Raw genomic sequence first — 19,746 nt, forward strand, 5'->3', positions numbered from 1 at the left:
TATTATGCTAGGTGTTATCATGCTAACGTTAACATGCTGGCATTGTCAGCACTGTTTCATGGTATGTTTTCACGGTTAAGGAATGTAAATATGTTGATGAAATAAATATAGGACTAATATTTATGGTGTAAATCACAATATGGGGGCAACGATGGCGCTTGGCGGAGGTCTGCGCTCTCTGAGTGCTTTTCTAGTTGTTATTGTGTAGCATTTCTATCATCCTGTGTGCTAAAAAAGTGCAGATGAAGTGAAGTTTGTCAATGATAGAATGGATTCAAGTCAGATTGGCTGTCCTTCAGCTGCAGCTGCATGAGCGACACAAAGAAACTTCTGGCGCTTTATGAAACAAAGTGTCACAAAAGCTGCTTGCGCAACTTCTCTTTTCTCTCTTCTTGACTGAGAAAGGCAGGAAATGCACACACAGAGAGGAGCATTCCTGTTCAGCCGCTGCACTCTTCCCAACTTGTTTGCACTTCCATCCCGCAAATGAATATCATCCTGCTGCTCGGTACACGGTTTACGGTTTCACGTCTTCCGCCACTTTGAAGTGAACTAGACAATAAAGGCCGGGTTAATATTTCAATAGACTGACTTGTAAACTGCTCTGAAAGACCCGGTGTTTCCTCCAAAGCCGTGACCATCCTCGTGGGGGCCGTGACATCATCACGCTGCTGCCCACTCGGGGGGAATTTTGCAGGGATTTCCAAAAAAAGATCCTGTCTGCGGCAGCGCTGCCACAGCGGTCGTGAAGTTTAGAACTGAACTCGTGGTCTCAGGGACTGTAGACCATCAACCATCCCCTCCACGCCGTGTGTGCTGGACCGCTGGCCTCATTGACGCAACTGTTGGATCGCTATCAGTGTGGCTCTTTAGTGCTCTTTGTTACAATCGCTAAAATGCTCACATGGTAACAGTTAGCATGCTAGCACCTAGCAAGACAGCCGTTGGGCAGCTAAGTGCGCGTGCACACGGCCATAATCAAAAGTATTACAAACTATTTCGCAATACAAAAGCAATTAAAATCCTTTGGCTATTTGCCCCAAATCCCTCCCGCGTCCAAGATCGCACTCCCCGAATTTGTAAACAATCTAACAATATCAACAATGTGAACAAGACACACGCACATTTGTGAAAGCATACGTCCTTGGTATCGATACTATCGATATTTGGCTCTATCCGCTCAGCCATTCAGACGCGGTAGCTCATCAAGCTGCGGATGATTCTTTCATTTATTCACTTTGAACAGGAGCGCACGAACGCGTCTCGGCGTGCTGGAAACCCGCGAGTGACATTCTTAAAGAAACACAGTGAGTCGAGCCTTCGTTTGAGCAAACCTTCTCAACAATGTGTTTTCATGTGGCAAGAGCAAGGCGAGCTTTCAATTCTTTTAAAAGCTTTTAATTCGCGTTCACTTTCCACACCGTTTTGTCGCCTCTTTAGCTAGCTGGGAGATGTCTTACTGTGGCGTTCAAGGTCGCTGGTTGAATAGCAATTAAACTCATTCCGTGCCTTAATTCAGCTCATTTTCATTGATTCGTGGTATAAAATAGCATCACATTAGATACATTAGCAGCAGATATTTACTCGTTTGACTAGAAGGTAATAATCGATCAACTGTAACGTTGATAGAGGTTAAAACATCATCAAATATGTTTAGTTTTATGAAACAAGTCAATACATGTAGTTAAATGTGTGTAGGAAATACCCGGAAGTGTATAAACACGTACATTTCCCACCCACTCTGTAAGCTTTAGTGGTAACGTCATGTACTGTAACCCTGAAGGCATCATTAATACGCCGCTTCCGCATCATGCGACAGCAACAATGACTGGACGATCTTAGAATAATAATAATAATTCATATTGTAACAAAAAATATCTGTAAAATAATCGTTTTAAATATGTGTAAAGTGATATATTTTTTTAATTATTTCAAAATAATAATTAAAAAAATATATATACAGCACGCAATTATTTATTATTGTAAAAATATTGGAAATATGTTTTAAATATGTGTAGAATAAATTATACATTTTAAATGATCTAAAATAATAAAATATATATTTCAAATAATGATGTATTTAAAAAATATTTAAAATATAATTTAAAAAATATATACTGCTCAAAAAAATTAAAGGACACTTTGAAAACACATCAGATCTAAACTGAGGTGAAAATGATGTTATATGTAAATATGTTTCCTGATAATAAGTGGGTGATGTATTAGTAACAAAATGATGCCACATCATTTGATAGAAATGAAAATGATCACCCTATAGAGGGGGGAAATCAAAGACACCCCAAAAATGAAAGTGAAAAACTGACGCAGCACACTGGTCCATTTAGCTAAAATGTCATTGTAGCAACTCAAAATGATTCTCAGCAGTTTGTGTGGCCCCCACGTGCTTGTACGCATGCCTGACAACGTGGGGGCATGCTCCTAATGAGACTACGGATGGTGTCCTGGGGGATCTCCTCCCAGATCTGGACCAGGGCATCCATGAGCTGGGCATTGTCGTGGACCAGGAGGAACCCAGGTCCCACTGCACCAGCGTAGGTTCTGACAATGGGTCCAAGGATTTCATCCAGATACCTAATAGCAGTCAGGGTGCTGTTATCTAACCTGTAGAGGTCTGTGCGTCCTTCCAGGGATATGCCTCCCCAGACCATCACTGACCCACCACCAAACCGGTCATGCTGAATGATGTTGCAGGCAGCATAACGTTCTCCACGGCATCTCCAGACCCTTTCACGTCTGTCGCATGTGCTCAGGTTGAACTTGCTCTCATCAGGGAAGAGCACAGGGCACCAGTGGTGTAGTTGCCAATTCTGGTGGTCTATGGCAAATGCCAATGGAGCTCTACGGTGCTGGGCAGTGAGCACAGGGCCCACTACAGGACGTCGGGCCCTCAGGCCACCCTCATGGAGCCTGTTTCTGATTGTTTGGTCAGAAACATTCACACCAGTGGCCTGCTGGAGGTCATTTTGTAGGGCTCTGGCAGTGCTCATCCTGTTCCTCCTTGCACAAAGGAGCAGATACCGATCCTGCTGAGGGTTGAAGGACCTTCTACGGCCCTGTCCAGCTCTCCTGGAGTAACTACCTGTCTCCTGGAATCTCCTCCATGCGTCCAGGTGCCGCAGTGATGCCCTGGTCCAGATCTGGGAGGAGATCCCCCAGGACACCATCCGTAGTCTCATTAGGAGCATGCCCCCACGTTGTCAGGCATGCGTACAAGCACGTGGGGGCCACACAAACTACAGAGAATCATTTTAAGTTGCTACAATGACATTTTAGCCAAATGGACCAGTGTGCTGCATCATTTTTTCACTTTCATTTTTGGGGTGTCTTTGATTTCCCCCCTCTATAGGGTGATCATTTTCATTTCTATCAAATGATGTGGCATCATTTTGTTACTAATACATCACCCACTTATTATCAGGAAACATATTCAACATCATTTTTCCCCCAGTTTAGATCTGATGTGTTTTCCAAGTGTATATACACAGTGTAGAAATATATATATATATATATATGCAATATTTATTGTAGAAATACATGTAAAATAATTTTTTAAATGTAAAATAATTATATATTTTTAAATTATCTAAAATAATCATTTTCAAAATGTAGTAATTATTGTAAAAATAAATATTAAATAGTTGAAATGTATGTAAAATGACGTATTTTTATATAATTAAAAATAAAATACAGTATGCAATATTTATGATTGTAAAAGTATAGTAGTTTTAAATATATGTAAAATAATGTATTTTAAAAAAAAATGACCTAAAATAATCATTTAAAAAAAGCATATGCAATATTTATTATTGTGAAACATGTAAAACAATTATGTTTTTTAAATATCTAAAATAAAACATGTAAAATAATCGTTTAAAATATATGTAAAAAAATGATTTCAATTTTTTTATCTAAAATAATAATTAAAAAAAATACATGCAATAATAAAAAAATGAGTAAATAATATTAAAAACCAAAGTGACTCACTGGACATTTTGGGTTGTTGCCCACCTGCAGCCATGGCAGTGCCAGCCATCCTCAGGCTGTACTTCTTCGGAACCGCCTTGGCCATCTTCGTCTTCATTTTCGGACTGGCCGACTCCGTTGGCGGCCTGATGTACGTGCAGGACCATCGCTGGATCCTGGAGATGGAGGGGGATCCCGCACAAAGGCAGCTCTCGTCCTCCGTCTGCCGCCGGGCGGGGGGATCTTCCTCCGCAGACAAACGCGGGGACACATGATGAGAGGGCGACACCGGGTCAGTCGGTGACATCGTTCACTTTGGAACTACGTGGAGAGGAAAGAGCCAAATTCGACGTAGCGTGAGAAATGCTGTGGCTGACCAAAGAAAGCTCAAATGTAAGCGCAGATCATATCATGGCAGAAGGTGTGATATCGGGTGGACAATGATAATGAAACCACAGCCTAAACATGAAATAATAGAAGCGTTGGTGCTTTATCGTTATAGTTTACTTTGAAGGTGTCCTCGAAAGTGCCTCCGTTGTTGTTTGACTTCCTGTTCCACACAATGTTTGCTTTGATGGGTTCACCCATCATCTGTCTTTTCTCTGCTCCAGAGAAGACAAACCTGGGGAACTTTGACCCAACGTTGTGTGTTGTTACGACACAAACAAAGAGGAAGTCAGCTTTCCCAGCAGGAATGATAGATGTTCACAGAGTACAAAGTGATACAGTTGGGGAACACAGTGTACTGCAGGATGTGTCGCTCCAGAGGTACTTCCAGTCAGAAAAGTGTGATAACCCCCCCATAAAGCGTGGAAAGTGGCAAACACTAGTAGTACTTTCCTGAGTCTATTGGAAGATATTCTTACTTGTACATTGTTATACCTGTACTTTTACTTGTAATTGAGTACAATTTCAGTAAAGTACTCTACTTGATGAGTCCAATATTTTATTACTTTTTAAAATTTGTGTTATTTACTTTTGGGTTTACTATACCAGGGGCTGGGCCACGTGGTGAAACACGTGAAAGCGATATGCTAAGAAGTTACATACGGAATGTTTCAAGAAAAAAGAACTGCAGCTCAGCTTTGTGGTGTGATCAACTTCGCTCTGCTCTCTTGCTGTGTTTTTATGTCGTAAATGCAGTATTTCACCTTTCTTTTTAAATCATCTTGATACATTTTCTCTTTGTAATATTGTGATTTATTCCCATCATATTTTGACATTTCCGTAATATCCCCAAGCTCATTTTCCAAAACATGACATTTTTTTAGTACGGCTTTCAAAAATAACTTTTTTTTCTTTAATATTTCAACTTGATGCGACTAAAGTGACATTATTTTAAGTTCATTCTTGTAAAATTGTGTGTTTTTTTTCTTGTTAGAATATGCTTTCTCACCCCATATTTGGATTTTTTTCTTGTAAAATTACAGCTGCGTTTTTGACCTTTCTGCTGGGGTTTTGTAAAACTGATCAACTATTGCAGCTTTCTTATTGCAGAAAATGTTCTTCTCATAATTATAACTTTATTCCCATAATTTTGTACTTTATTCCCGTAACATTAGAACATTTTCTGCAACTTAATTTTCAAAATTTATTTGACTTTGTTGTTTTGTATGTTTCTCATAATATTACGACTTAAAAAAAAAACATGATTTTATCTTATTTCAACGTTACGCTAATGACATTTTATTCTCTTAAAATTACGACGTTTTTCTTTGAATATTTTGACTTTATTTTTGGAAAATTACTGCTGATGTTTCCATATTTGCAGGTGCATTTTTTTAAATTTATTTTAGTTTTCTTGTAAAATTATATTTTTAGAACATGCTGCATCTAATAAAAAATGGCCCCCGGGCCTCACTTTGGACACCGCTGTACTAAACAGTACTTTTCAAGGACCTGTGGTGTTACAGAGCGCCCTCCTGTGGACACTCCTGACTACTACAAACTAACCACGGGAAAGTAGTCTGTTAAACTATAAATTTGTATTTGAGCAAAAATATTTGTACTTGAGTAAAATTTCAATCAAGTAACTGCACTTTTACTTGAGTAGAGCATTTTAGTAGGCTACTGTACTTCCCGCCTTTGGATTTACTCGTTTAGTTACTCAGTGGCGCCCTCTGTGGACACGCATTTCTACTACACGCTACAATTAGGGGAACTGGACTGCCAGGGTGGTTACTGCATTCATCCAAAATGGCTCAAGTGGAGCCCACATCTCGTCCAGGTAGGTCACATGAGGCCTCCCTCCAGCAGGTGAGGAGGATGCGGGCTAAACCACCTGCTGGAGAGCACCCAAGCACTCCACGCAGCACTTTCCATGTTAATGACCCCTCCCAGCTCTTCCCTCCCCACTCCCACACCTGTCGGCGACGCTCACAGCACTCACTCACTTGGGACTCGGGGACACGGCTGCCCACGGACACCTCCACTGGGGCTCCTGAGTGGTTCTGGCACCGGTCATGGTCTGGAGGGTTGTGGTGTTCGGCGGTCTGCTGCTGCTTCAGTGCGGGGAGGGGGATGGGGGCGGGATGCCGCCGACTCTTGGCCGAACTCGGTTGGATGCAGCGCGGAGTCAAGTCCGGAGAGACGCTGGGGCGTCGGCGGGTACCTCCAGGGCTTCCGGCGGGGCTTCCTTCGACTCTTGCCGGGTCAGCCTGACGCCTGTGGAGCATGAGGTTCTGGATGACAACACACATGAGGTGAGGGGGTGTTGCAATTGTTTGGAATGTACACTTTAGTGAAAGGGACAGGGGACAAAGTCCATGTCCTTGATACTACACAGCGTGGTGTCTTTTTGCTCTTAGACAGGTTTTAATGGCGATGACGGCTCGTATGTGATCCTCACGTGGGTGGGCGATGGCACAGGGGTGAGTATCACAACCAGACACAAATCACTTTAAAAAACAAAACATTTGATTTCATCTTTTTAAAAATCAGAAACAATAGGAATTTAGCTTTTCGCTTGATTGTGAAGAAGAAACTTGTACAAAGTGGAGCTACATGGTTTTCATTGGACAGCCACTATTTTATAGTCTGGTTAGCTTTTGGCAAACACCAAATCTTTTCAACAAATTCATCACTAGCCACTAAAAAACATGGAATGGTCAGAAAGCTACTTTGAAATGCATGGTTTTCATTGAAGAGCCATCATTTTACGCTAGTATGTGTTCCGTGCTGCATGCAGATGCGGAGGCCGAAAAACAGCAATAGTCTCTTTAGTGAGTCACACAAAGCCAACAAAGGGGGGAGCAATGGCACCATGGCAGGCAAACAACTGTACTAGAAGACATAACAGGTTTCAATGATCCAAACAGAACAAGAAGTCCAAGTGAGCGAGTCGTCCGAGCGCGGAAGAAAGAACTGGCGTCTCCCAGTTACAAACGATCAGTTCCAAGTAGTCAGACAGCCAATCAGCTGGAGCGTGGACCTCTGGAAACAGAGACAACACAAAGAGGTAGTGAAGGCAAGGAAGGGCAAACGTGAAACGTAACCAATGGTTAGCTTTTGGCAAACAGCAAATCTCTCATACAAATGTAGCACTATCCACTGACAACCATGTAGCTCCAAATGTTTGTCTTCCTTCAGAAACGGTCAGAAAAGTACTTTGAAATGCATGGTTTTCATCGCACAGCTAAAATGTTACGCTGGTGTGTCTTCCGTGCTGTATGTTTGGACCCCAGGTGCAGAGGCATGAGGGTGAAAGACAGTCATAGTCTCTTTAACGAGTCCCACAATGTACAGCAAAGCCAACAAAGGAGAGAACAACACGCACCATGACGGGGAATCAACTGGCCTTACTACTAGAAGACGCAACAAGTTTAAAACGTTTAAAAAGGCTAAGAAGAAAGAACCGGCGTCTCCCAGCTACAAACACTCGGTTCCAAGTAGCCAGACAGCCAATCAGAGTGTGGACCTCTGAAAACAGAACACAAAGAGGCAGCGAAAGCAAGGAAATGTGAAACGTATGCGTATGGTTAGCTTTTAGACAAATATGTATACATATATACACTATCCACTGAAAACCACGTACCTCCCAGTTTTTTCCTTCATCAGAAATGGTAAGTATTTTGAAATACACGCTTTTCATTGGGCAGCCATAAATTCATGCTAGTCTGTTTTTGGTGCTAAAAAGGTAAAAGATCACAGATACACTAAAACAACATGGAGATACATGTGGTTTCCTTGGACTGTGAGGACATTTTGGCGTAAAATTGCCAACCTTTGCAATAACTGAGCTTAAATAAAAGTTACCATGTTAAGTTCACGGTCAGCAGAAGGCATTGATGGAAAACCCCCCACCAAAGATAACACTTTCAAATGAGCGTAGTCTGGATGAGAAGCACCCAAAGTCCATTTAAGTTGGATCTTTCTCACGTGTAGGTCATCCTGGTGTTGTCCACCATCAGCGCCCCCATAGACAGCTTCCTGGAGGGTGGTTCCTCTCGACTGTACAGAAGGTGGGTCGATGGAGCATAAAGCAGTGAAGTCGACATACGACTGTCATGACCTGACGTTGCTTTCTCAACAGTACGGATTACGGCAAGTCCTTCCACGACATCTCTCACAGCATCAACCACACCTTCATCAAAGAGGAGTTTGGCGTCAGCGTGGGACCCGGAAGCTCTGTGAGTCATCTCGTTTTGGTTCTCAGCGCATTCAGTGGATCGCAACTGGACTGTTCAGGTTGTCTTAGAAGACGTTTCGTTTCGCCTCTCATCTGAGCAGGCTTCATCAGTTCATGCTCAAAGACCAGGTGGAACACACACCAGTCAGACTAGATAGGACAGCTCTAGTCTGAGAGCTTGATGCAAGATCCAAACTATTTATTCTCTAAAGGAGGAGGCATGGCTGAGTGGTCAGCACAGGGGTGTCAAAGTGGTGCCATGGAGGGCCGAGACACTGCAGGTTTTCTTTCCAGCCAGTCACTAAAGCAGGTGATTTTAATGATCAACACCTTCAGTTTGAGGGAAGGAGCTCATCAATTAAATCACCTGCTGAAGAAACTGGTTGGAGAGAAAGCCTGCAGCGTCTCGGCCCTCCAGGGCACCAGTTTGACACATGTGGGTTAGCATGTTGGCCAGACTGTCAGGAGATCTGGAAGACCTGGGTTCGAATCTCTGCTTGTGGAGTTTGCATGTTCTCCCCGTGCATGTGTGGGGAGAACATCACACGTTCCAAAATCATGCATGTTAGCTTCGTTGGCGACTCTAGACACTTTGGGTTTTAATTGCCATTTTGCAGCAATGAAATAAGAATACACGACACTAACCCTAACCCAAACAAAAACAGGAAGCTATGAGGCCAATGCCATTAGCTTGTATACGTTTGGCTGACAGGTGATACTGACAGCAGACATCCCGGTGGTGGACCATCCAGGAGGCATCATCTTCACCTCCATTGACGCCGGTGCCACCTTCCGCTTCATCCAGCTGCCCTTCCACCTGGCACAGCCCATCACCTACCACTTCCTCAACCCTGACTACCTGGTGGCGCTCAGCATCGACGTGAGTCACTTTGGTGTGTGCGCGCCCGCCTTGGAGAAGAAGGTAAACATCCCGTGTTCCTGTTCCTGACTTGCAGGGCGGTCTGTGGCTGTCTCTGGACTTTGGTGCCAAGTGGACAAAAGTGCATGATGGAGTGCATTCTTTCTCATGGTGTGAACACACAGGAAGTCCAGCACCACACAGAAATACACCACAGCCCCGCTCTTGGCAGGGGTTACCTTTTCAATTGCCAGAGAATGGTGAAAAAAAATGCGAGTGGTTGCTATCCGATGTTCTGATTTCTGCAGAAAAAACAGCTTATTTTTGGAAGAAAAAACAATTATTGTTTTTTACCAAAAATTTGTGAATGTGCAAAGTCCTGAATGTTGAATCAGAGCTGTCATGCCGAAAATGGAGGAAATATTGTGCAAATGTGCATCTTTCTTTTAGGGGTGCTGGCATCAACTTGTTCTTCAGCTGCAGCAAAGCAGACACAAGTAAGTCCCATCCATCCGTCCATCCATCCATCCACCCACCTTCTATGCCGCTCATCCTCATTAGGGTCAGGGGGCTATGCTGGAGCCCATCCCAGCTGACTTCGGGCGAGAGGCGGGGTACACCCTATTTTATACTTTTAAAATGTACTTATAAAATATTCAAATTATTAGGCCAGGCATGTCTAAACTTCCCCAACTTTGCCACTTGGATGTTTTGTAAAGCAAGACGTGCAGTGTAGATGCTAAGAACTTCTACTGTGTGTCTTTCAACTGCATCTCAGCTTTGTGTGAAGAAGCTGGTTAGCAGCAGCAACTTCACTTGTTGCTCTTTTTTCCCATCCATCCATTTTCTATACCGCTTCTCCTCATTAGGGTTGCGGGGCATGCTGGAGCCTATCCCAGCTGACTTCAGGCGACAGGCGGGGTACACCGTGGACTGGTGGCCAGCCAATGGCAGGGCACATATAGACAAACAACCATTCACACTCACATTCACACCTATGGACAATTTAGAGTCACCAAATAACCTAACATGCATGTTTTTGGAATGTGGGAGGAAGTCTGAGTACCCAGAGAAAAATGCCCAAGGCAGAATCGAACCCAGGTCTTCCCGATCTCCAGGCGATCTCCACGTTGTGTGGGCCAACGTGCTAACCCCTCTTTTTTCCCATTTTTAAAAAATTTTCCCCATTTTTGCTAATATTTGAACTTTTTTCTTAAATAAACTTTTAGTAATATTATGATGTATTCTCTTAATATTTGGCCTTCATTCCATGATATTCCCAACATCATTTTCCAAAAATTACAACTTTATTTTTGCTGCTTGTCCTGTGACAGCGTAAAAAAATCTTTAATATTTCATTTTCATGCAACTAAAATAATTAAATCATTATTTTTCCTCTTAAAATTTTGACTTTATTTCCTTTTTAATTTTCCAACTATTTCAATTTTCTTCTTGGATTCCAGCAGCACGGACAGCATCAAACCCATACGAGAATCCCTCCCAAGCGCACCTTTACCTTTATTTTGTAACTGTAATAACGATGTAGGGTTTATTAATAGTGGTAGCGTGGTGTTGCTGTTACCGTGCATGAGTGTCAACATACGCGTGTAAAACGGAGCTTGTACTTGCGGTTGCAGTGGATGCAGAAGAGCGAGGAGATTTACAGCTGAAGAGGACAAAAGACCTCGGGAAGACCTTCACCATCATCCACGAGGACGTCTTCAGTTTCGGATACATCGGAGCCTTTCTCTTCTTTTCGGTCATGGAAGACACGGTAACGCATGTTCTTTTACGGTATGTTTTCCAATGGCAACAAAGTGGTAGCATTTACGCCACATATGTTATTTCACTCCCAGCGGTCCCCCAGGGTGATGTATTTTTCCTCCGACCAGGGAGACACTTTCAGTCGAGCGCTACTTCCTTCTGCCTCCACTGAGCAGGTCAGCATTTTTTTGCAATGTTTTTAATTAGAGACGTGAAGCAAAAAAAACAAAATAGTGGTGATACACTCCTGATCAAAATGTTAACACTGTTTGAAAAATGTCAAGAATGTACATTTTGCACTGTTTGGTCGTAAGGAGGTTCCAAGTAGAGCTTCAAAATGCAAACAGAAGAAACGGGACAAAAAATTTGGGACTAAGCAATTTATTGCAAAGAAGCATTCAAGTGAAACAGGTTGTTCATCAGATGATCTAAAGTTAAAGAGCCTTTAAAAGGCAAAAACTTAGCAAAAATATGTATTGAATGTGATTTAGTGTCAGGTATTCACTGTCATGATCTCTTGATGGCAAAGGCAAAAAAGCAAAAGTTTTATTCTCCCTTGACGGTCCTGACGGCTTCCAATGTTACTGGCATGACAAGGAGATCCACCATTACGATCCTTCAATGGAACAATGGAGCTTGAGGTTGCGCGGGGGCGTCAGACGGCAGCTGGCTATGTGGAGATGTTGCAGGGGGCGTCCCTCATGACCCTCGTCTGTGTGGTAATGACTGGCTTTTTCAACAGGACAACGCTGCACTTCACAAAGAGGAATAAGCTCACTCTTTTGGACCATCCTGCGTGTCCCCCTCACCTAAATCCAATGGAGAACATTTGGGGATGGATTTACAAAACTGGACATGAGTTCCAGACAGTGGATGCCCTCCGTGAAGCCATCTTCCCCACCTGGACACTGGCATCAAGCACACCCAAAGCCATTTTTCACCTCATGAACAAGACTGGGGCAGCCACTCATTACTCACTCCTCTTTAGACGTTTTATTATGGCTTTTGTGAGCTGTGGTTTTAAACTTTTGATCAGCTGATGAAGCGCCTATTACACTTTAATGCTTGTTTGCAATCAATTGCTTACTCCAAAACATTTTTGTCTCCCTCCCATTTCTTCTTTTTTTTGTTGCATTTTGAAGCTCTACTTAGAACCTCCTTAAGATCCAACAGTGCAAAACGTACATTCTGGACATCTTTTAACTGGTCTTGTTGGTATCAGCAATCCTGATCCAATAGCGGTACTTGATGCAAATGTACCTCGTGTGTGTGGTAAAGTAGACAAAGTAGTGTATTTCATATCCTAGCTCGTGGGACGTGCTTGCAAGAGCACGGCAGTCAGCACAAGTCACTTGACAACACAAACAAGGCAATTTCTTGAATGTTTTTCACCAGCGTTTCCTTTCAAGGCTACGTGTGTCTCGGGAAGATTAGCCCAGAAAGAAATGAGTCATCACATTCTCTCCTGCGCACGTTTGCTTGCAGTTTTACTCCATCTTGGACGGCGATGAGGACATGCTGTTCATGCATGTGGACAATCCCGGAGGTAAAAACAAACAAATACACGCTATCGACTCTCAGCCCACTTTTTTTTTCTGTTGTTGTCATGGAAAAGCTCAACGGCAGAACATCAACCGGTTTCACCAGTTGTGGCTGCTGCTGACACATCATTCCATCACCACAGGACAGCTGGACAGCGTTGGCTTTCCCAAGCCTTCCTCCTGACAAGTACGGAAGCCCCTTTCCACCAGCAAAAGAAAACAAAATACCCAAATGGCCATCCAAGTCATCAATACGAGATAAAAAGTCATCATTATGAAACCAAAAGTCAAAGTTATGAGCTAAAAAGTCAAAATAATGGGATAAAAAGCCCATCTATGAGATAGCAAGTCATACTTATGAGAAAAAGTGAAAAGTATGAGATAAAAAAGTTAATCTATGAGACAGAAAGTCATACTTATGAGAAAAAGTGAAAAGTATGAGATAAAAAAGTTAATCTATGAGACAGAAAGTCATAATTATGAAACCCAAAATCAAAATGATGGGATTCAAAAGTCTACATTTTGAGATGCGTATTGTGCATGTGCCACCGTCTTCATCACATGGCATTCGGCACATGTAGAGTTTGTATCTCCATCCATCCATCCATTTTCTATGCCGCATCGTCCTCATTAGGGTCGCGGGGGCATCCCAGCTGACTTCGGGCGACAGGCGGGGTACACCCTGGACTGGTCGCCAGCCAATGGCAGGGCTCATATAGACAAACAACCATTCACACTCACATTCATACCTATGGGCAATTTAGATTCGCCAATTTACCTCACCTGCATGTTTTTTGGGAATGTGGGAGGAAGCCGGAGTACCCGGAGGAAACCCACGCACACACGGGGAGAACATGCAAACTCCACACAGAAATGCCCAGGGGAGAATCCAACCCAGGTCTTCCCATCTCCAAGCTGTTACTGTGTTGGCCAACGTGCTAACCACTAGACCACCGTGCGGCCCAGTTTGTAACTCATTTAAATTTTTTATTTCAGAATTTCATTTTTTCAATCTCAATCTAATCTAATTTTGACCTTTTCTCTCAAATTTCAGCTTTTTATCTCAAAATTATAACTTTGACATATCTTTTAATTTTGACTTTTGTATCCCATAATTTCATCTTTTCAATGTCATAATTATGACTTTATTATCTCAAAATTTTGACATTTTATCTCAAATTTAGACTTTTTATCTCATAGTAATAGCTTTTTGTCTCATAAGTTCTATTTATCTCATAATTATGACGGATATTTTTCTTTCCGTGATGCAAAGGGGTTTCCATGAAAAGGGCGTCATTCCCTCCCTTTTTCCTTTCAAAGCTGGCAGGAGTTTCGATGAATGGGGGCGATAGAGGGGATTTCGGTGACAATGTAAACGGGCTGCCAAATGTATCTGGACGTCACACTCATCCAACACTCCTATTTGACCTTGCCCGCCCTCCACGGCTGACACGTTTATGTTTATTATTTACAGAAGGTCATGTGATGTCATGTGATGTCATGTGATTACGTTCAAATATTTGCTAAACGTCTTTTTCCCGGCGCTGCCAAAGACACCTACTTTGGAACCATGTACACGTCGGACGACCGCGGCATCCTCTTCTCCAAATCCCTGGAGCGCCACCTGTTTGACGGGCAGAGGAAGAGCGATTTCCGGAACGTCACGTCGCTGCGAGGCGTTTACCTCACCAACAAACTGGACGAAGGTAAAGGTGGTCCGTATGGCGTAGCTGACAGAAGTGGGGGCAGCATCACATTTCATATCTTCTCCACAGACAAAACTGTAGAAATGAAAATAAGTTAGAGAAGTCAGTGTACAGCTGAACCTTGCTTCCCGTCGTTATTCCATTCCAATCGAAACGTCCAAACACCAAAATTGTTTTTTCCTAAGGAAATGACGTCAAGCCAAGGAATGTGTTCCATTCAGCCACAAATATTAACACAAAAGACGTTTTATAGTTTGACATGCAGAAGATAATGCAAAAGACACACAATGATGGCTAAAATGGCTAAATGAACATTGAACATGACTTTTACTCTTCCTGAAGACTTGTGTTGGTGAACACCAGGGGTGCGTACTGATAGCGCTACAGTACTGGACTACCATTGACCAAACTTGGTCGGTACTACAAAGCACATTGGTAGGAGTGCAGTGAGAGGAGCCAGATGAGGGCATCTTGGATCCCTCCTGGGGAGGTGTTCAGGGCACGTTGGAGAGACTATGTCTCTCAACTGGCCTGAGAACGCCTCGGGATCCACCAGGAGGAGCTGGACGAAGTGGCCGGGGCTTCCCTGCTTAGGTTGCTGCCCCCATGACCCGACCTCAGACAAGCAGAAGATGATGGATGGATAGAACGGTGGCAGTGATGGAGTGACCATCACGTATGTGAACCCAATTGAGCACCTGCGGAGGAAGGAAGGAAGGTGGAGGGGTGCAAGGTGCCTTCCAGTAACAACTCGTTCATTTCCATGCCCAAAAGGATTAAGGCAGCGCTAGATAACAATGGTGCTCCCAAGTACATCCAAGTTTCTTTTAAAAGCACAGTCGTCCCTCACTATATCGTGGTTTGATTATCGCTACGAGAGTACGGGATTGGTGGCACGCTACTACGTGCCATTGGGTCCTTGTACAACCGGAGTAGGAGCCTGGTTGGCATTGCCAGCAGTAAGTCCAGTCTGTTCCGGGTGAATGTTGGCCTCCGTCAAGGCTGCCCTTTGTCACCCATTCTGTGGACAGAATTTCTAGGCACAGCCAAGTAGTCCAGTTTGGTGGCCTTAGGATCTGGTCTCTGCTATTTGCAGACAATGTGGTCCTGATTGCCTCATCGGGCTGTGACCTTCAGCGTTTACTGGGGTGGTTTGCATCTGAGTGTGAAGCTTCTTGGATGAGACTCAGCACCTCCAAATCTGAGGCGGATGCAAGCGGCTGAAATGAGTTTCCTCCGTAGGGTTGCTGGACTCACTGTAGGAGATGGGGGAGGAGTAGAGCCGCTGCTCCTTTCACATGGAGAGGAGCCAGTTGAGGTGGCTCGGGCATCTAGTCCGGATGCCTCCCGGACTCCTCCCTGGCGAGGTGTTCTGGTCATGCCGGACCGGGAGAAGGCCCCGGGGCAGACCTAGGACACGCTGGAGGGATCATGTCTCACAGCTGGCCTGGGAACGCCTTGGTGTCCTCCCGACGGAACTGGACGAGGTAGCTGGGGACTGGCAAGTCTGGACTTCCCTAATGAGACTGCTGCCCCTGTGACCTGGACCGGGATAAGCGGAAGACAATGGAATGGAATGGATTATCGCTCCCTCGCTATATTGTGTTTTTTCAGAAAAAGGATGTCTGTTTTGTGGTAGACTGAGGTCCATCATTAGTCAAAACACATTGAAACACGTTGTCCTTCGAGGAGGCATAAAAGGAATAAAGCGCTTGCTGAAATGTAAGGGCTGTACTGTTTTCCCATCTCTTTCAGATGGACGAATACGATCGGTCATTTCCTTCAATCGCGGAGGAACGTGGCAGCAGCTTTCCAAACCTGAGAATGTAGAATGTGGACAGGAAGTAAAGAATGTGTGTTCCGTGTGCTTTGGAAATACAGCACATGTGTATTTTGGTCTGAGTAATTACGTTGTTTCGACCAGTGCAAGCTTCACATTCACGGGGAACACAGTCGCATCAATCGCATTGTGCCCATGCTCCTCATGTCTGAGCCCACCGCCGTCGGCCTGGTCATCGCCCATGGTAACCCCTACTTGTCCCACCTTCTTAAACCGTACGTTACTCAGCGTTGGATTTAACTCTCCTCTTTATTAGGTACCGTGGGGGATTGCCTGTCGTCCTCGCAACACCCGGATGTCTTTGTGTCATCAGACGGGGGCTACAACTGGAGAGGCACTTTAAGGGGTCCCCATCACTACAGCATACTGGACTCTGGCGGCCTCGTGGTGGCTGTTGAGGCTCAGCGCGAAGGACAAGTCAAGACCATCAAGTATTAACACACACGCGTGTCAAGACCAGTTTGCCCTGTCCTACATTGCTTGTCCTCATTTGGGTCACATGTGAGCTGGAGCCTATCCCAGATGACTTTGTGGCGAGAGGTGGGGGCAACCAATGACAGGATACGTATAAACAAACAAGCGTTCATTTCATATAGAGCATTTAGAGCTGGGGTGTCCAAAGTGGGGCCCTTGGGCTGTTTGCGGCTCGCCACAGTTTTTTTTATTGGCCCACGGCACATATAAACAATTTAACAAGAAAACCATTAAAAAAAAAACATAGCAAAACTAAGCAGTAATTTTACAAGAATAAAGTCAAACTATGAACAGAAAAATGCCAAAAAAAGTTATAAATTAACAAGAATAACATATTATGAGGAAAATGAACATTATTTTAGTATCACAAAGATGTTTTTTTCTTTCCAAGCCATGATATTATGAGAAACTAAATTAAACAAACAAAGTTGTAATTTTTAGAAAATTCCATTGCGGAAAAGATTAGTAACAAGAATAATGTCTTTTGACTTATGGGAAGAAATACAAATAAAATTAAATAAAAATAAAAAGATTTTCACATTACTTTTAAAATAAAATTAAATAAATACAAGAAAATTTACACAAATACAACTGAAATAGTTGGAAAAACAAATCAACAGCAGAAATGCAAAAAAACAGCAGTAATTTTACAAGAATGAAGTCATATTCTAATGAGAAAAAAGTTGCAATTTTATGAGAATAAACTTGTCATATTATGAGAAAAAATTATATCATTTTAGTAGCATATGGTTGAAGTATTTTTTTAAAGTCTTAATATTACGATAAACACAAAATAAAGTTGTCATTTTTGGGAAATTATTCTTGGGGAAAAGTGATGAAATGATGTGAATAAAGTGTCCGTATTACAGGATTAAAGTCAGTATTATGAAAAGAAAATTTTCAAAGTTTATTTTTTTATGAAGAAAGTATTTGAAAAAAAACCCCAGCAAAAATGGGAAAAAAGAGACTTTTCCCACCAATATCACAAAGCTGAGAGGCTGGTTTCGTCATGAAATATACTCTATATCAAAGTGGCCCTTGCATCCTTTCATTTTTCACAATGTGGCCCACGCTGGAAAAGGTTCGGACACCCCTGATTTATATTCTCCAATGAGTCGAACATGCAGCATCCACACGGATGTTCCAATGGAGATTTGAGCCTGTCTCTCCAACCTGTGAGGCCACCTTTGAAGAATATGAGTCTACAGACGCACACATGCAAACCACACTTCTCCCTGAGCCATTTAAAATACTTGAAGGGGTCGTCTTATATTCGGGACAATACCTTACCACGCTGCTGTTCTCAGGTTCTCCACAGACGAGGGCCAGTGCTGGAAGTCGTATAATTTCACCGAGCAGCCCTTCTTCTTCGCGGGCCTGTCATCCGAGCCGGGCACCAAGGCTCTGATTGTCAGCGTGTGGGGCTTCCGACCCGAAGACGACGGCCAGCCCATGTGGGTGGCCGTCACCGTCGACTTCCAGAGCCTCGTCACCAGAGAGTGTGAGTTTTTTTTAACGCGGGATACTTCCAGAAGAGCTCCAGAGCCTACAGTCTGGTGTTCCTTCAGGTGATGAGCAGGATTATGAAGAGTGGTTGGCTCATTGGCCGCAGGGAGAAGCTTCAGAGAGGGACGGCTGCGTCCTGGGCATCAAGGAGACGTACAGGAGGCGGAAGAAAGAATCTGTGTGCAGGAACGGTCGTGGTTTTGTCCCTAGGAAGAAGGAAAGTCCCTGCTCGTGCACCAGGGAGGACTATTTGTGGTGAGAATGGCAGCAGCATGATCTCAGCGTAAGGCTCCATTTTGAAGCATCCTTCTTCACAGCGACTACGGCTATTACCGCCATGTCAACACGTCCAAGTGTGTGCGACAGCCCGACGCTCACAACAAAACCTTGGAGACGTGTTTGAACGGTCAGGAGGATGAGCTCTTCACGGCGGGGTAACTGCCACGCCCCATGAAAACACCATCAAGACCCGGTCTCTTGTAACCTTCTCTTGTTGGCAGGTATCGGAAGGTCCCAAGCGACAGATGTGAAGGTGGATTTTCTCCTCAACTGGCGGTCCAGACCATCATAAGACCCTGTGGTGTCAAGCCCACGTCTAATTCACCGCCTGCACACACCGACTTGCCAGTTAGCCATTTCGACACACCGGTACATTGCCTTTTTGGCTCTTATTCAACTGTTTTTATGGCTTTAACGGCTGTTTCCCGTCTAAACATTCCAGCGGGAGAGGATGGTGCTGATACTGGTGTGCGCCGGAGCAGGCGTCATCGTGCTGGCGGCAGTCCTCTCCGCTTTCATAGCCATCAAGAGAGGGGTTTACCGGAACAGGTGAGCCACTTCTAGAACACTCCCCAGGTTTTTAGGACCCTTTCGGCTGAGTTTGCACTTCACCCCTGCAGGGCACCAGACTATCGCTTCTCCAATCTCCAGAGTCAAGATGACCGTAACGGCGTCACAGGGGACCTTGAAAGCGCCGCCAGCAGCAACGGAACAACCTGTCCACAGGACTCGGACAATGTAGCTACCACTCGCATGGCCTCCATTTGTTTATCCTAAGAGAACTGATGGCTGCATGCGTCTTTTTCAGCAAAATCTTCTGCAGTGAAGCTCCTCTTTTGGACCGTAGTTGAACAAGGAAGGTTGTGTGGATCCGGAAGACAACCACGGAAGGATTAAATATCTTTTATTTATTGACAGTCATGCAGTTTATTGCTTTATTTTCTTTTTTTAACCCTTGACTTATACAATATTTGTATTTTAAGATTGAAAAGAAATGAACCTACTCTTATTTTATATAGATTTTTTTATATAAATTACCTACAAAATGATTAAATGAAAATAGTGTGAAATAAAAGATGGGTGAAAATGTACATTTATAAAAAATGAAAATAAAACTAGTGTGTGAAAGCAGCCCTGGCAAATAAATCCATTGGCGTTTCTCCGAG

At 43.6% G+C, this 19,746-nt stretch overlaps 2 protein-coding genes across 5 annotated transcripts in view; one reads left to right on the top strand and one right to left on the bottom strand.

Moving 5' to 3' along the window:
* impdh1b (IMP (inosine 5'-monophosphate) dehydrogenase 1b) overlaps positions 1-6,696 on the bottom strand; it is a 30,553-nt gene extending 23,857 nt beyond the window's left edge. For 2 of the 4 annotated variants that reach the window (XM_054800896.1, XM_054800895.1), the window contains exons 1-2: positions 6,378-6,694; positions 4,030-4,305 (exon numbers count right to left, since the gene is read on the bottom strand). In XM_054800896.1, coding sequence (XP_054656871.1) covers positions 4,030-4,151 — 122 coding nt within the window. In that variant the 5' untranslated portion in view covers positions 4,152-4,305; positions 6,378-6,694. Of the gene's footprint in view, positions 1-4,005; positions 4,306-6,377 lie in introns of all 4 variants that reach the window. The other 2 variants (XM_054800893.1, XM_054800894.1) reach the window with 2 other exon arrangements.
* Positions 6,042-19,671, top strand: si:dkey-159a18.1 (sortilin). Its single transcript, XM_054800890.1, has 21 exons — positions 6,042-6,686; positions 6,792-6,854; positions 8,368-8,444; positions 8,516-8,612; positions 9,324-9,491; positions 9,568-9,641; positions 9,921-9,967; positions 11,108-11,244; positions 11,327-11,410; positions 12,720-12,780; positions 14,329-14,481; positions 16,237-16,334; positions 16,406-16,505; positions 16,578-16,752; positions 18,103-18,296; positions 18,364-18,556; positions 18,619-18,735; positions 18,802-18,949; positions 19,023-19,129; positions 19,201-19,318; positions 19,389-19,671. The coding sequence occupies exons 1-21, from the start codon at positions 6,447-6,449 to the stop codon at positions 19,404-19,406; spliced, it is 2,469 nt and encodes an 822-aa protein (XP_054656865.1). The 5' UTR covers positions 6,042-6,446; the 3' UTR covers positions 19,407-19,671.
* Positions 19,672-19,746: the final 75 nt, after the last annotated feature.

The sequence above is a fragment of the Dunckerocampus dactyliophorus genome, chromosome 15 (genome assembly GCF_027744805.1).
Source record: "Dunckerocampus dactyliophorus isolate RoL2022-P2 chromosome 15, RoL_Ddac_1.1, whole genome shotgun sequence".
Taxonomy (NCBI): domain Eukaryota; kingdom Metazoa; phylum Chordata; class Actinopteri; order Syngnathiformes; family Syngnathidae; genus Dunckerocampus; species Dunckerocampus dactyliophorus.